The 14,642-nt window shown below is 36.1% G+C and overlaps 1 protein-coding gene across 3 annotated transcripts in view; it reads left to right on the top strand.

Moving 5' to 3' along the window:
• The window catches only part of LOC111143676 (dedicator of cytokinesis 7), a 224,750-nt gene that overhangs the window by 149,774 nt on the left and 60,334 nt on the right, over positions 1 to 14,642 (top strand). For all 3 annotated transcript variants that reach the window (XM_022497507.1, XM_022497506.1, XM_022497505.1), the window contains 4 exons: positions 2,237 to 2,407; positions 4,193 to 4,332; positions 8,803 to 8,972; positions 9,920 to 10,074. In XM_022497507.1, the coding sequence (XP_022353215.1) occupies positions 2,237 to 2,407; positions 4,193 to 4,332; positions 8,803 to 8,972; positions 9,920 to 10,074 (636 nt within the window). The remainder of the gene's footprint in view (positions 1 to 2,236; positions 2,408 to 4,192; positions 4,333 to 8,802; positions 8,973 to 9,919; positions 10,075 to 14,642) is intronic.

The raw sequence follows: 14,642 nt of genomic DNA, 5'->3' as shown, positions 1-14,642 counted from the left end.
CTCTTGTTCTCTCTTAAATAAATAAATCTTTAAAAAATAAAAGCAGGGTATTTTTATTAGTAAGACAAAAATAAATTTCATTTGTTTTATGAGGACACAGGCCTATGGCAAGCTGATATCTGTACAGCTGACTTTTCCTTGGTTTTACTGGCCCAGCAGGGACCTTTGATTCCCATTCTGCAGCACATCAGCAAGTCACTAAACTGAATGTTAAATAGCCCTGGGGGTGCCTAGCTGGCTCAGTCCGAAGAGCATGTGACTCTTGATCTTGGGTTTGTGAGTTTGAGCCCCCCCATTGGGTATAGAGATTACTAAAAAAAAATAAATAAACTTTTAAAAAATAGATAGAAAAAAATAATGTAAAGCAACCCCCATGATGCCATGTAAGAGTACCAGTTACACTAAATGGATAGCCAAATGAACTTATTTGTGTATTTATTGGTTGATTTTTAAAGCAACTGCATTTTGCTGTGTAGTCCTCCTAATGTAGACTTAGACATTGTAGAGTTTAGAATCATGGATGGATGTTTATCCAAATACCCAGTCAGTCACTTTGTCGCTTTTATTATTTTTTAAATTTATTTATCTTTTCCATTATGTTGCTTTTACTAAAAAAGCATCCTGGAACTTTTCTACAAACAGCTGACTTTAAAATTTTTATCAACTGATGAATATGCCTTTTGGAAAACATTAGTTCTTGGTCCTCTTAGGCCATGTGGGTAGTGAGCTGTATAATCATTCTAGAATTATCTTTTAAAGAAAATTTAAAAATACACAGCTCTTGGGTCCCAGAATTATTGAGGAGTTTGAATCCTAGGGGTGGGGGAGGGGCGTGTGGGACACAGTGCTTGTGCAGCGTTTCCTAGCTGGTCCACAGGCTCGTTTCTGAGAATTACTGGTTTAGAATGCTGTTTGGCAGTTTAATATTTAGAATTTTGAAGATCTGTTCTATCAGCTACTTTTGTTGTATGTTCTACATATTGACCGATTTACTTTAGAGAGTGTGCATATGATTGGGGGGAGGGGCATAAGGAGCGGGGAGAAAGACTCCCAAGCTGACTCTGTGATGAGTACAAGTCCAACATGGCCTTTGATCCCACAACTCCGAGATCATGACCTGAGCTGAAAGCAAGAGTTGGATGCTCAACCAACTGATCCATTCAGGCGCCCCTGTATGTTCCTTTTAATAGAGAAGTTAAAACTACATGTGGTCACTGACCCACTTGCAAATATTTGCAGTAGAATGTATTATTTTTACTCTCCCCCCAAAATTTCATGTTCTGTTGCTCCTCAGATCTTGTCGTTGTTCTTCAAGCATTGACTTTCTGTGGTTGCCAAACATCGAGCTAGACTCCAGGGATGCCAAAACTTTCAAGTCAGTGTGTATATGTCTCCTCAGAGTAGCTTACCGTGTAGCTGGGTGAATAGACAAATAGCTAATCATAAATACAGGTTAACACAGGGTGCTAATTATCCAAAGAATGGATCATTTTCTTGTGTTTTTTTTTTTTAAGATTTTATTTATTTATTTGACAGAGACACAGTGAGAGAGGGAACACAAGCAGGGGGAGTGGGAGAGGGAGAAGCAGGCTTCCTGCCAGGTAGGAAGCCTAATGTGGGGTTTCTATCCCAGGACTCTGGGATCATGACCTGAACCGAAGGCAGACACTTAACGACTGAGCCACTCAGGGCACCCCCAATGGATCATTTCTTTTATGAAATTATTTTGGTGGTATACTTTTCCTTCATAAAGTGTATCTTTGAGAAGTGGAAATATTAATGCTATATTGTAAATACAGAGAATGAGACTTTTAGCCTAGTCAATGGATTTGTAAATCTTTTTTTTTCTTTTAAGATTTTATTTATTTATTTGACAGACAGAGATCACAAGTAGGCAGAGAGGCAAGCAGAGAGAGAGGGGAGGGGAAGCAGGTTCCCTGCTGAGCAGAGAGCCCGATGCGGGACTCGATCCCAGGACCCTGGGATCATGACCTGAGCCGAAGGCAGAGGCTTTAATCCTCTGAGCCACCCAGGCGCCCCTGGATTTGTAAATCTTAAGTAGATCTTCTAGTTCCCCATTTTTTTATTCTAGTAGTAACTCTGGAAAAAGCTGATACTGTTGTTTAAACCACAAAACCCAAAACTGCCCACTAAATACTTCGTCTGTCCTTCTGGTGTTGGCTTAGAGAAATGATGAATTCAATTGGAATTCTTTTATTTATGTAATGCTTAAAAGGTATCTTCAAAGCTTTATTCATTACCAAATCCAAGTGTGCTGGTGTCTTTGAGACTGGATTTTCTACGAATTGTCTGCAGCCATGAGCATTATGTTACACTGAACCTGCCCTGCAGTCTGCTTACTCCCCCTGCATCACCGTCACCGTCTGTTTCTTCGGCAACATCTCAGGTATGCGGTGTCTGAAAAAGTTTTTTATAAAGCCCATGTTTGTACGAAAGCTTTCTGAATACTGGAAAAAATGGTAGGAAACACTGTTGAATAATAGCTGTGTGATAGGCTCCATGTTAAAGGCTTTGTAAGTATTAATTATTTGCTCCTTAGAGTAATTCTGGGGGGTAAGTTCTATTCTTTTCATTTTGCATATGAAACACACAAAAGTCATGAGCTTGCCCAAGATTACACAGTAATAAGTGGCAGAGCTAGACTTTGAATCAAGCCACATGTTGATTTTATTCTAGAGCCCGAGGCCTTAACTACCGTGTTGTACTCCTCTTACAGATTTGTGCACATCCACGTGAGTGAATTCACTTAGATAAGCCCATTGAGATGTTTTTGCAGGTCGGGTTTTCTTGAAGCAGATGCAAAGTTGTCTTGAGTTTGGGCTAGAAGATGTTTATTAGGGACCAGTACCTGTGAAAGGAACAGGCATGAGGCATAATGTAGCTAAGAAGTCAAACTGCAGGGCAGTCCGAGGAAGCCCTGCCTACCTCTCTTGTACCTTGAAAACCCAAAGGAAAGTAGGTGGATGTTCGTAAGGTTTTCTTGGGTGGCAGTGGACTTTAGCAGCAAGTGGTTTCTGTCAAGACAACAAGGGCTTATCATAGCAGTTATTTCGTGTCCTGTCATACAGATTGAGATAAAGGGATTTTCTGGTTTTAATATCAGAGAATCTTTCTGCTCTGTAATTCCTGAGACAGACAAGCTGCTTTCTTAAGCTTTCTTAATCTCTTAATGTTTAAAGTTAAAATTGATCTTAACTTTTTGTAGTGTTATTTTTGAGTTATTTAATTCTTGGCTGTAATTCCCTAGCCTAGATCAATCTCAGATTCATGATAAAATATGTATTTTTTTAAGCTTTACCTAGATTAGAAAACATTTTGCCTTTATGAAAAAGCTTATGGATTGGACCATTTTCACGTACTCTTTTACCTGGCTAGCATACACCTCTTTCTATAGTGGATAAGGCTAGTCTTGCTTTCTTCCACATCCTCTGCCAGAGATGTGGCTGTCCAGTGAGGAACAGATTAATCATAGTATGGTTCCTAAAACCTTTAATGAAACACATTTGTTTACACCTAACTCCCTTCTGAACATCTCATTCAGCCAAGAAATTAATAGAATTCCTTCCATTCTCTTGTTCCCCACAGGGATGGTCTTGAATATGAATTAGGGGGGATGAGATTGTAGACACTCTTGTCCTGAACTATATCTTGGGAGGATGCTATTTTGCAGTATTAAAAATCTTTTAAAAACTGTGAGTGAATGACAAAATGATAGTAATTTTCTAGAGATAGTATTTTCTCTGAAAAACAGTTTTACTGGTATTTGGACTTTCTCTGGAAATCAGTAGCTTTGACTACCAATATATCTTTTGTACTCAGCAGTAAATGCATAATATATCATTTGGATTTAGTTACTTTTTTTCCTCCTTTAAGGTATGATATTGAAACATTAAATGGCTAAAAGAATAAAGATTTAAAAAAAGAAAAGTTTCAATATGAGAAAAAGGAAATTGAAAATAATTTAAAGTGTTATTTTATCATAGCTTCCTATACCAAAAGTAAGAGCAGTTACTTTCTCCAATGTGAATAATAGTGATGTAAAATAAACTACCCTAAGCGAGGTGTATCTTACTTTGAGATAATGCTCATACTGCATTTATTGTAATGTTCTGTCTGTAGGATGTTTTGTTGCGCAGCTATTGTAGTTTTCCTCTACCTCACTCCCAAACAGAGTTCTGGATTTTCCACAAACGTACAAGACCAGAAGATTGCAAATATGTTTGAATTGTCTGTGCCTTTCCGCCAACAGCATTATTTGGCAGGACTTGTTTTAACAGAATTGGCTGTCATTTTAGACCCTGATGCTGAAGGGTGAGTAGAGTTACTTTGCCTCGTGGAGTAGCAGTTTGCTTTTGGATGATGGGACAGAAGTATTGCGCTTACTTTCCTAAGAATCAAAAGACTAGTCTTCGCCACTCTTCATCTACCTCTGTATTCACTAAGTCCCATTTCCATGGTATTTCTGCATTTCACTGATTTTTAAGAAAGCCATTTTTTTCATACTTTATCATCTCTGAATTTGAGGTTTGTTTTGAAATCAGTGGCATATCGTGGTTTATTTGGTAGTTTTCCTTCTTAATGGTTACAAAAAATATTGTATGTATTAGTAGGTAGACTCATAGATTTGTTGATGTATATAGTAGGCACATTTCAGTTGAGGAAAATGAATTGGTTTTCTATTCCTTGTAAAGAAAATTTATTGTTTGCCATTGTACTTTGTAGCATTTTATTTCAAAGTATGCCCCATAAACAAATATTCTTAGGTTTTAAGAACTTCCAAAGTTGTATACACTTGTACAGGATTTTTGGAAATTGATGTAGCAAGGAAAGGGCATATTGTCTGATGATTGAATTTAAATAGCTTGAGTGTTGTGGTCTAGCATCCCTAGAAGGTATTTCTGTCTTAATAATTGCTTTTAAAAAAGTCTGTGTAGTCATAATTCCTTTAGGTAATGATCACTTTTTAAAAAATCCTCGTAATAGGATCTTTAGGAGTTTCTTAACAGTCTTTATTTAAATTCCAGTATAGTTAACATACAGTGTAATATCCATTTAGGTGTACAATATAGTGATTCAGTACTTCCATACAACACCCAGTGCTCATCACAAGTGTAGTACTTTACACCCATCACCTATTTTATCCATCCTCCCAACCCCTCCCCTCTGGTAACCAACAGTTTGTTCTCCATAGCTAAGAGTCTAGGTTTTTTGTTTATCTCTTTTTTCTTTGTTTGTTTGTTTTGTTTCCTAGATTCTACATATGAGTAAAGTCATAGGGTATTTGTTTTTTTCTGACTGACTTATTTTGCTTAGCTTTATACCCTCTAGATCCATCCATGCTGTTGTAAGTAGCAATATTTCATTCTTTTTTATGGCGAATATTCATGTGTGTGTGTGTGTTTGTGGGTATATACGTATATACACACACATACATACATCTTCTTTATTCATCTGTTGATGGACATTTGGGTTGCTTCCATATCTTGGCTATTATAAATAATGCTGCAGTAAACATAGGGGTGCTTTTATCTTTTTGAATTAGTGCTTTTCTATTCTTTGGGTAAAATCCAGACTTTTAAGATTTTATTTATTAGAGAGTGCATGTCTGTGTGCAGAAAGCATGGGAGGTGTTGAGATGGGGGACAGAAGGAGAGGGAGAGAAAGAAGGAAAGAATCCCAAGCAGACTGTGCTCAGTGGCGAGCCCAACATGGGGCTCGATCTCATGACCCCAAGACCATGACCTGAGCCAAAACCAAGAGTAGGACAATTAACTGACTGAGCCACCCAGGTGTCCCTAAAATCTAGACTTTTAGTAATGGTCCTCAAAGCCCTATTTATCTGATTGTTGTGTAATTTAGTCACTATCTTCCCTCCTCACATACTAAAATCTAGCCATCTCAATCTTTTTTTCTGTGTAGTATGCCAAAGTTACTCATAACTTAGGGTATTTGCACTTGGATTTTTTTTTTCTCTGCCTAAAAAAGCAGTGCTCATGTTACTGTAAGACTGTCACGTACCTTTTTGCTCCTTGTGATTCTTCAGGTCTCCACTCAGATAGCATCTTCTAGGCGAGGCTTTCACTGGCCACCCAATCAAAATGATAGCCACACTGCCCTGTCACAATCATTCTTATACATAGAACCCTCTTTTATTTTCTACAAAACATTTCTCTGAAATTTGCTGCTTAATTTCTGTCTCCTCCCATTATAAAGTGATTTTATGAGAGCACACACTTCTTCTTTTTTGTTCGCTATTACACTTCCAATACCTTAAAATCGTGTCTGGCACATTCATAAATATGTTAATTCAGTAACATATGAGTAATTGACTTTAAGAGACTCTCAGCCAATCTCTAGATTTCCTATTCTTTAGTGGTATATAGAAAAAATACAACATATATTGTCTTAGATAGGTCCTTGAGAATAATGTTTTTCTTTTTACTTCATCTGCTTGCTAATAAGAATAATTCCTTGGGGGCAATAATATGTTTTAATATTGATCAAACATTTGCTCTCTAGAAACTTTCATTATAGTCAGAAAATTAAGACTATGAAACAATATGATTAAATGCTAATTTTGTAGCACATAGTTGTATAGAAGATTAATACCTTTACTGCATTTGTTAAACTTAATTATTATTTTTGTGTCTGTGTTTCTTTCTTGCAATAGCAAACTCTTTAAGAACAGGGACAGTGTCTTATCCCTAACACTTAAAAAATAGTATGTTGCAGGTCCTACGTAAACATTTTTTAATAACTGCATGTGACTGAGTAATGTAGACCTATGAAAGTCTTATAAAGATGAGTGGAGGGGGAGGGATACCTCCGTGGCTCAGTGGGTTAAGCCTCTGCCTTCAGCTCAGGTCATGATCTCGGGGTCCTGGGATCGAGCCACGCATCGAGCTCTCACTTGGCAGGGAGCCTGCTTTCCTCTCTCCCTCTCTGCCTGCCTCTCTGCCTACTTGTGATCTCTGTCTGTCAAATAGATAAATAAAATCTTTAAAAAAAAAAATAAAGAGTAGGTAGAGCTTATTGGCAGGTTAACATTGGGCTAGTAGCTACAGAGTAAGGAATGTACACCCAGGTTTGGAAGTCCTCACTGGTAATGGAAAAATTCAAAATGGAGAACATAAAAAGCAAATGACTAGAATCTGATTTGGGTAAAATGAGAGAGAGTATGAGGAAAGGGAAGGAACTATTTGGAGAAAAAAAATTGAGAAAAGAGAAGATGACAGCATCAAGTAGAGAACTGGAGAATAAAATCTGAGATATGTCAGTTAGATGTGGTTCTTGACAGTGTTTAAAAATACACTTCCTGAATAAAAATTTGGAAAGAAGAAGAATCTCCAGCTAGATTTCATATGTAGCAATGTGAAGTGGCAGATAAGATGAATGGCCCTGGTTTCCAATCCCAGCTTTGAAATTGGCATTGTGATCTTAAATACCAAGGAAAGCAGTGTACAAGGCAGTGTGCTAATAAGTATGCTACATAAATTATGCAACTTAATTCTCATAGCCTCCTTATGAGGTAGGTGATTACCCCCCTATTGTAGGTAGGAAAACAGAGAAGGTACGTAGGCCTAAGAAATTATTTAGCTATTAAATGGTGAAGCTAGTACAGTGCCATGTTGTAAGCATTCAAAAACTGTTTGTTCCAAAGAAAGGGAGTAGATACTAGGAAGTAAATGAAAACAGTTGCTATGGACTGGACATTCAGGAAGTTTATTACTGGAGAAATTGTTGTAATAATTTATTACTAGGAGATAGTATATAAGGTAGAAGAGACTAGTTTCAAGTGAACTTGTGTTTTCAACATAGGAAAGGCTTATTTGAAAGAAGGGAGGAGTTTAGTGGGGGGGCATTGAAGCTGTTGAAGAAACATGGGGTTCATTAAACATAATGGAGAAATTACTTTTGGGGGAGAAGTACAACTTTTTCTGAGACAAAAGGAATGATAGGGATATAAATGTGGAGATGTGTTAAAGATCTGGCTAGAGCAAATCCAGAATGGTTTTTCTTTCCTAAAAATCAGAAATCGGAAGCAAGATCTTTTTTTGAGATGGGTGGTGAGAGGCTGAAGGAGAGAGAATGAGATGTGGAACTGCTGCAAGGTGTAGCCTTAAGGACCTATGTTGGCCAAATGTTTACTTAGAATAGTTCTCATAGTCAAAGTTTCTTCAATTTGAGTAGAGGCGGGGAAAAAAAAGTTAGTGATTGTGAGTATTTTAACCCAGTTGAAACTCAGGATTTTGGGAGTCTACAGAAGGTGTAGGACCCAAATGAGGTAGATGAGCAAGAAAGCTAAATTAAATAAGAGAAGTCAAAGACAATATCCACCCTCCAGCCTATGGACTGCATAATCCATTAGGTAGAAGATTTTTCTCTTAGAAAAAGCACATGAAAGTTTATTTTTTATAAATGTGAGAATACCTATTTTGAAATAAGATTTGAAGCTACTTAGGATTTTTTTTTCTTTAAAATATAACCATAACGGGTCTTAAGTTCTTTAATATGAATATGCACTAATGAGTTAGTGTAAAAATAATTCAGATTTACTCCTAGGCGAATTTGTTTAGCATTTCTTTTTCCCTCCATCTTTACTTTATATAGAGAAACATTTGTTAATTTTATAATGAGAAGTGTTTCATAGGATACATGCAAATATTTGGCAAAGTTTAACAAAGTTGATTCAGTACTGTGAGTTACTGTTTGCTTTAAAGATACTAACTAATCTCTGTGACCTTACTGCTGCTGCTGCTGCTTCATCTTCTTTTTAAATAGACTGTTCGGATTGCACAAGAAAGTCATCAATATGGTACACAATTTACTATCCAGTCACGACTCAGACCCACGGTACTCTGACCCCCAGACAAAGGCGAGGGTGGCCATGTTGTATCTGCCTCTGATTGGCATCATCATGGAAACTGTTCCTCAGCTTTATGACTTTACAGGTACTTCGTGTATTTAAAACACATCTAAAGGAAATCTCGGTGTTTCCAAGTTTTAGAAATATCTCGAAGCTTAAAGATCTTATTTTAGGAAAAACAATACAAGGAAATGTGCACTGACATAAGTAAACAGTAAATATTTAACTATATTACTGAATAACTTTTGACTACGTGAGAGAATTCACTGCAGGCTTTCCTTAAGTAGTTCTTATGATGAGTTTTTAGATGATTTATAACACTTCAGTACCTACCTATTAAAAAGTAGGTTTTTTGGTATGAGACTGTACTGTGCATCCGAAAATATGTATATAAGAAAAGACAGCAGATGTCTACCACCGTCAGTCTCATTTTTATTCATATATATAATTGAAATTAATATTTACCTGAATAACAAGAATTAGGTTTGTTGTTAACACAGGGGTAAGAAATTGAAGTTACATTGCTTTTTTAAAAACTAGAACTCACAAAGTTTTATTGCTCTTGCTTTCCATATTTAGAATTTCTTGGATTCCTTCATTTGTCCTAAATAAAACGCTGTAGTTTGCATTTAAAAAAAACAAAAACATTTATTGAGTACCCATTACATATTAAGAACCTTAACAGAGGGGTGATACAAAGGTAACCAACTCAGTGTCTTAGGGGACTGACAGTGAGTAGTTCAACCAGTATTTTTAGCACCAAAGTGGGCTTCCTAATCTGAAGGCAGAAATGTTTATATTATTATATCTTCTTTGACTAGCAAGTTCTCTACAAAACTGTAAGTTATTACTGTAGGAATGAGTTAATGTTTAAAATATTGTTGAAAATAAAATCTAATGATAAATATTTCAGGTTAACAGGTTTTTCTTTTAAAGAGTTATAGAGAATAGGAAATTGCTCAATAACTGTTAATTAATAGTTAATGAACCAAGCGGAAATTTTGTTATTTGTTTTGGTTTTATTTTTTCTAGAAACTCAAAATCAACGAGGAAGACCAATTTGTATAGCCCCTGATGACTATGAAAGTGAGAGCGGAAGCATGATAAGCCAGACAGTTGCCATGGCAATTGCAGGAACATCAGTTCCTCAACTAACGAGGCCCGGCAGTTTCCTCCTCACATCATCGGTAAGAACAACCCTCCTGCAGAAGTTTTTTCTAGGAAGACAGGTATTTACAAGGATGTACCCTTAAAGAACAGGTTGTTGTATTAGCTGATGCAAGAGTACTCTGGGTTTCATTCACTTTGTGGAAACTAAGATTCTGAGAATATTGTTTATCTTGTACTGAGTTGTTTTAAAAATTACTTATACCTCAGGGTTTATGGTATAAAGCTCTGGATTCCATCATTCAGAATTTTGGAAGTTAGCTTATTATATATGACCCATTTTCTTTATTTTCAGAATCCTTTTTGTTCTTCAACCCTAAGAAATATTTTCAGTTATTTAGCAATTGAAATGCTTTTTTTAAATCTCTGAAGATTTATACTGTTTTATGTTTAAAAAAAATCAGTAGGTACTCTGCCCCTGTAATTATTCTCCCCCTTAAAGAGGGAAGGATATGGGAGCAGAGAGGAAACAAACTGCCGATAGAGCAAGATCAAGTTCTAAAAGACTTCCTTTCAGAAAAATGCAATACTTGTGGAAGCTGTCCTGACAACTACAAGTTTTATTGAGATAGTTTACATATCGAAAGATTCACCCATTTTAAGTGTATGGTTTCATGGTTTTTAATGTATTTTACAGAGCTGTGTGGCCATCACCACAATCTAGAGTATTTCCATCACCCCAAGAAGATTGCTTATGCCTATTAAGAGCCACTCCCTATTTCCCCCCAGCCTTAGGCAGCAACTCACCTACTTTCTGTATGTATATCTGTATAGACTTGCCTATTCTGACATTTCATATAAATGGAATTATACACTGTGATCTTTCATGTCTGGCTTCTTTGACCACACGTAAAGTTGAGATTCAGCCATGTTGTTGTGTGCATCAACACATCTTAATTTTTTTTTTTTTAAGTTGCCAAGTAGTACTCTTTTGTATTACTATACCAGATTTTTATCCATTTGTCAGGTGATGAACATTTGGATCCTTTCCAGTTTTTGGCTGTTAGGAATAATGCTGCTATGAACGTTTCTGTGCTTGTCTTTGTGTGCACGCATGTTTTTGTTTCTCTTAGATAGGTATCTAGAAGTGAACCTGCTGGGTTATATGGTATCTCTGTGTGTAACATTTTCAGACACTTCTAAATTCTTTTAAAAGTGGCTGCCCCATGTTAACATTCTCACCAGCAATAAATAAAAATTTTTGTTTCTCAAATCCTCCCCAACACTCATTACTGTCTCTTTTTTTATCATAACCACCTTGGTATAGAGTAGTATCGCAGTGTGGTTTTGATTTGCGTTGCCCTAATGTCTGCCGATGTTGAGCATCTGTTCGTTTGTTTATCAGCGCATCTCTTTTGTATGCCTTATTTAGAGAAAAGTTCATCCATCTTTGTTACCATTTTAGTATTGTGTCACTCATTTTCTTGTTATCGGTTTGAAAGAGTTCTATATATATTCTGAGTACAAATCTCTTACGTGATTTGCAAGTATTTTCTCACATTTTGTGGACTTTTTGCTTTCTTGTTGGTGTCATTTGAAGTGCTGAATTCCAGTTTATCAGTTTTCTTTTATCACTGGTACTTTGTATACTTAGTATGTATAACATCAAAAGTACATGCACAATTAAGGTATCATTAATAGAAGAAACAAGAGTGTACCCACCACCCAGCTTCAGGATAGAACACTGCAAATTCCTTGAAAGTTTCCAGTCTGCCCTCTGTTCAGTCCCTGTCTCTGCCCAAAATGACCACTGCACTCAATTTTTTTTTACCTTCCTTTTCATTTTTAAAAACTTTTCTTGTGTGAAATATATGTTAAAAAGTACATGAAACATAAATGTACAAATTTACAAAATATTGTGAAATGAACACCTTTGTAATCAGCACTCAGGACAAAATACAGAACGTTGGCTGCCTTTCAGAAATCTTTAGCATGCCCTTCCCTACTACAGCTATCCACCAAGCTGCCCTCTATCCTAACTAATGGAGTAACTGCTTATTTGCTTATACTTTTGCCATTCAACTTTGCATCCCTAAATACTGTAATTTATTGTTGTCATATCTTTAGTTTTTATTCATTATAAAATGTAGCTATCATTTACTGACTTTCATTTCTATATGTCATTAAGTTGATTGACTATAGTTCAATTTATTTACCCATTCTGTTCTTAGAGGCATGAATGGCTTCTGATCTTTGGTTATTTCAAATAGTAATCCTATAGATTTCTTTTTTTTTTTTTCACCCTGTAGATTTCTTTACCTGTATCTTGTATATATATGCACTTTTATTAGATTATTTCCTAGGAGTTGAATTTGCTGTGTTAAAGAATATGTATGTATCTTTATACCAGATATACCTGGATATTTTTCCAAAGGGTTTGTTTCAATTTATACTTTACCTACAGTATGAGAGTTCCCATTCTTTCACATGTTCATCAGCATTTAGATTTTTCAGACTTGAAGATTTTTTTCAATCTGATACTTTATAGTTGTATCTCATTTCAGCTTTCGTTTCCCTGGTGCCTTATGAGGGTGTGCACTTCTTCATATACATGTTGGCCATTTGAATTTTCTCTGTTGAGGTGTTGAGGTTCTAGCATTTTTTCCCAATTTGCCATTTGGTTGTCTGCCTTTGTTTATAATTTGTATGAGTTTATATGTTTTGGATCAAATCCACTGTCAATTATATGTGGTTCAAATACATCTTTTTTTTAAATTTGTGACTTGCCTTTAACACTTACTTAACGGTGAATTTGGTGACTAGAGTGCCTTATTTAAAACACTTAAAAATTTGTCAGTCTTTTCCTTTACAACTAGTGTTTTTTTGTATCTTTAAAAATTTGATCCCTATTCTAAGATTTTGAAGATATTTCCTGTTACCTTTCCAATTTTTTTTTGTTCTTACATATTTAATCCTAAAATATACCTGGAATTTTTTTATGAACAGTAGAATCTGGGGATTCAGGTTTGTTCAGTCATTCATTTATATTAAGCCAAATTATCTCAGCACTGTTTATTAAGGGAAACTACCTCAGTATGGCCTGTCATGTAGAAAAAGGTCTCATGCATATAAAAAAAGGTTTTTTTTTAAAATATATATATATATATTTTTTAAGATTTTATTTATTTATTTGACAGACAGAGATCACAAGTAGGCAGAGAGGCAGGCAGAAGGAGAGAGAGGGGGAAGCAGGCTCCCTGCTGAGCAGAGAGCCCGATGCGGGGCTCGATCCCAGGACCCTGGGATCATGACCTGAGCCGAAAGCAGAGGCTTAACCCACTGAGCCACCCAGGCGCCCCTAAAAAAAGGTTTTTAACATAAATTTTAAAATCAGCTTATGATGTTCCACTAAAGTAAATAAACAAAAACCAATGAACCTGTGAGGATTTTGGCTGAGATTGTAATGAGTATATGGATCAATTTTGGTGAAAATTGGTATTTTTGCACTTCTAAATCTCTTAATCCTTGAACATGATGGATCTCCCTATTATTTAGATCTTCTTTAACATCTGTGAATATAGAAACTTTTATAGGTTTTTTTTTTTGTTTTAATGTTTTATTCATTTGGGAGAGAGAAACAAGGCACAAGCAGGGCGAGAGGCAGAGGGAGAGGGAGAAGCAGACTCTCCCCTGAGCAGGGAGCCTGATGTGGAGTTCAGTCCCAGGACCCCGGGATCGTGACCTGAGCCTAACACAGACGCTTAACCAACTGAGCTACCCAGGAGCCCCTATAGTTTTCACTAAAGAAGCCTAGTACAGGGACACCTGGGTGGTTCAGTGGGTTAAGCCTCTGCCTTTGGCTCAGGTCATGATCTCAGGGTCCTGGGATCGAGCCCCGCATCAGGCTCTCTGCTCAGCAAGGAGCCTGCTTCCCCCTTACTCTCTGCCTGCCTCTCTATCTACTTGTGATCTCTCTCTGTATCAAATAAACAAATAAAATCTAAAAAAAAAAAAAAAAAAGAAGAAGCCTAGTACATCTTTTATAGATGTGATTTTGGTCCTTGATATTTTTTATTTTTATAAAATTATAATTATAAAATTACATGTGATACATATATATATAATCTTATGAGTGTCCTCTTTTTCAAAAATTCTTTTTCCAACTGTTGATTAATTTTGTGTGGAAATAGAATTAATTTTATACAGTGATGCTTATTTCCAGCAGAATTGCTAAACTAATAACATATGTGTAGATTTTTTTCTACATACACAGTCCTATCATCTGTGAATAATGGCAGTTGGTTTCTTACTTCCAAGTTCTTTCCATAACTAACTTTACTGGCCAGAACCTCCAGTACATTGTTGAATACAACTGACAGTAGTTGGCATCCTTAAAAGTGCAAACTTGCAACATTTCATTCTTACACGTAAATGCTCTAGTTTTGGGGGGATCTTTTGGTGTTTGGTTTTTTTCAACTATCCTCTCTTACACTACGAAAGTCGTCTTTCTGTTCCTGGTTTGCTAAGAGTTCTGTTTTTTAATTATGACTAGGTGAATTTTATCATGCTCTCTTTGGATCCATTGAGACGCTTGTGTTGTTTTGCTTTTAAATCTTCTACTGTGACCCCTTTCAATTGATTTCCTAGT

The sequence above is a fragment of the Enhydra lutris genome, unplaced genomic scaffold (assembly GCF_002288905.1).
Source record: "Enhydra lutris kenyoni isolate GAN:26980312 unplaced genomic scaffold, ASM228890v2 scaffoldscaffold9, whole genome shotgun sequence".
NCBI lineage: Eukaryota > Metazoa > Chordata > Mammalia > Carnivora > Mustelidae > Enhydra > Enhydra lutris.
The sequence above is the reverse complement of the archived record's forward strand: the minus strand, read 5'-3'. Positions and strand labels throughout refer to the sequence as shown.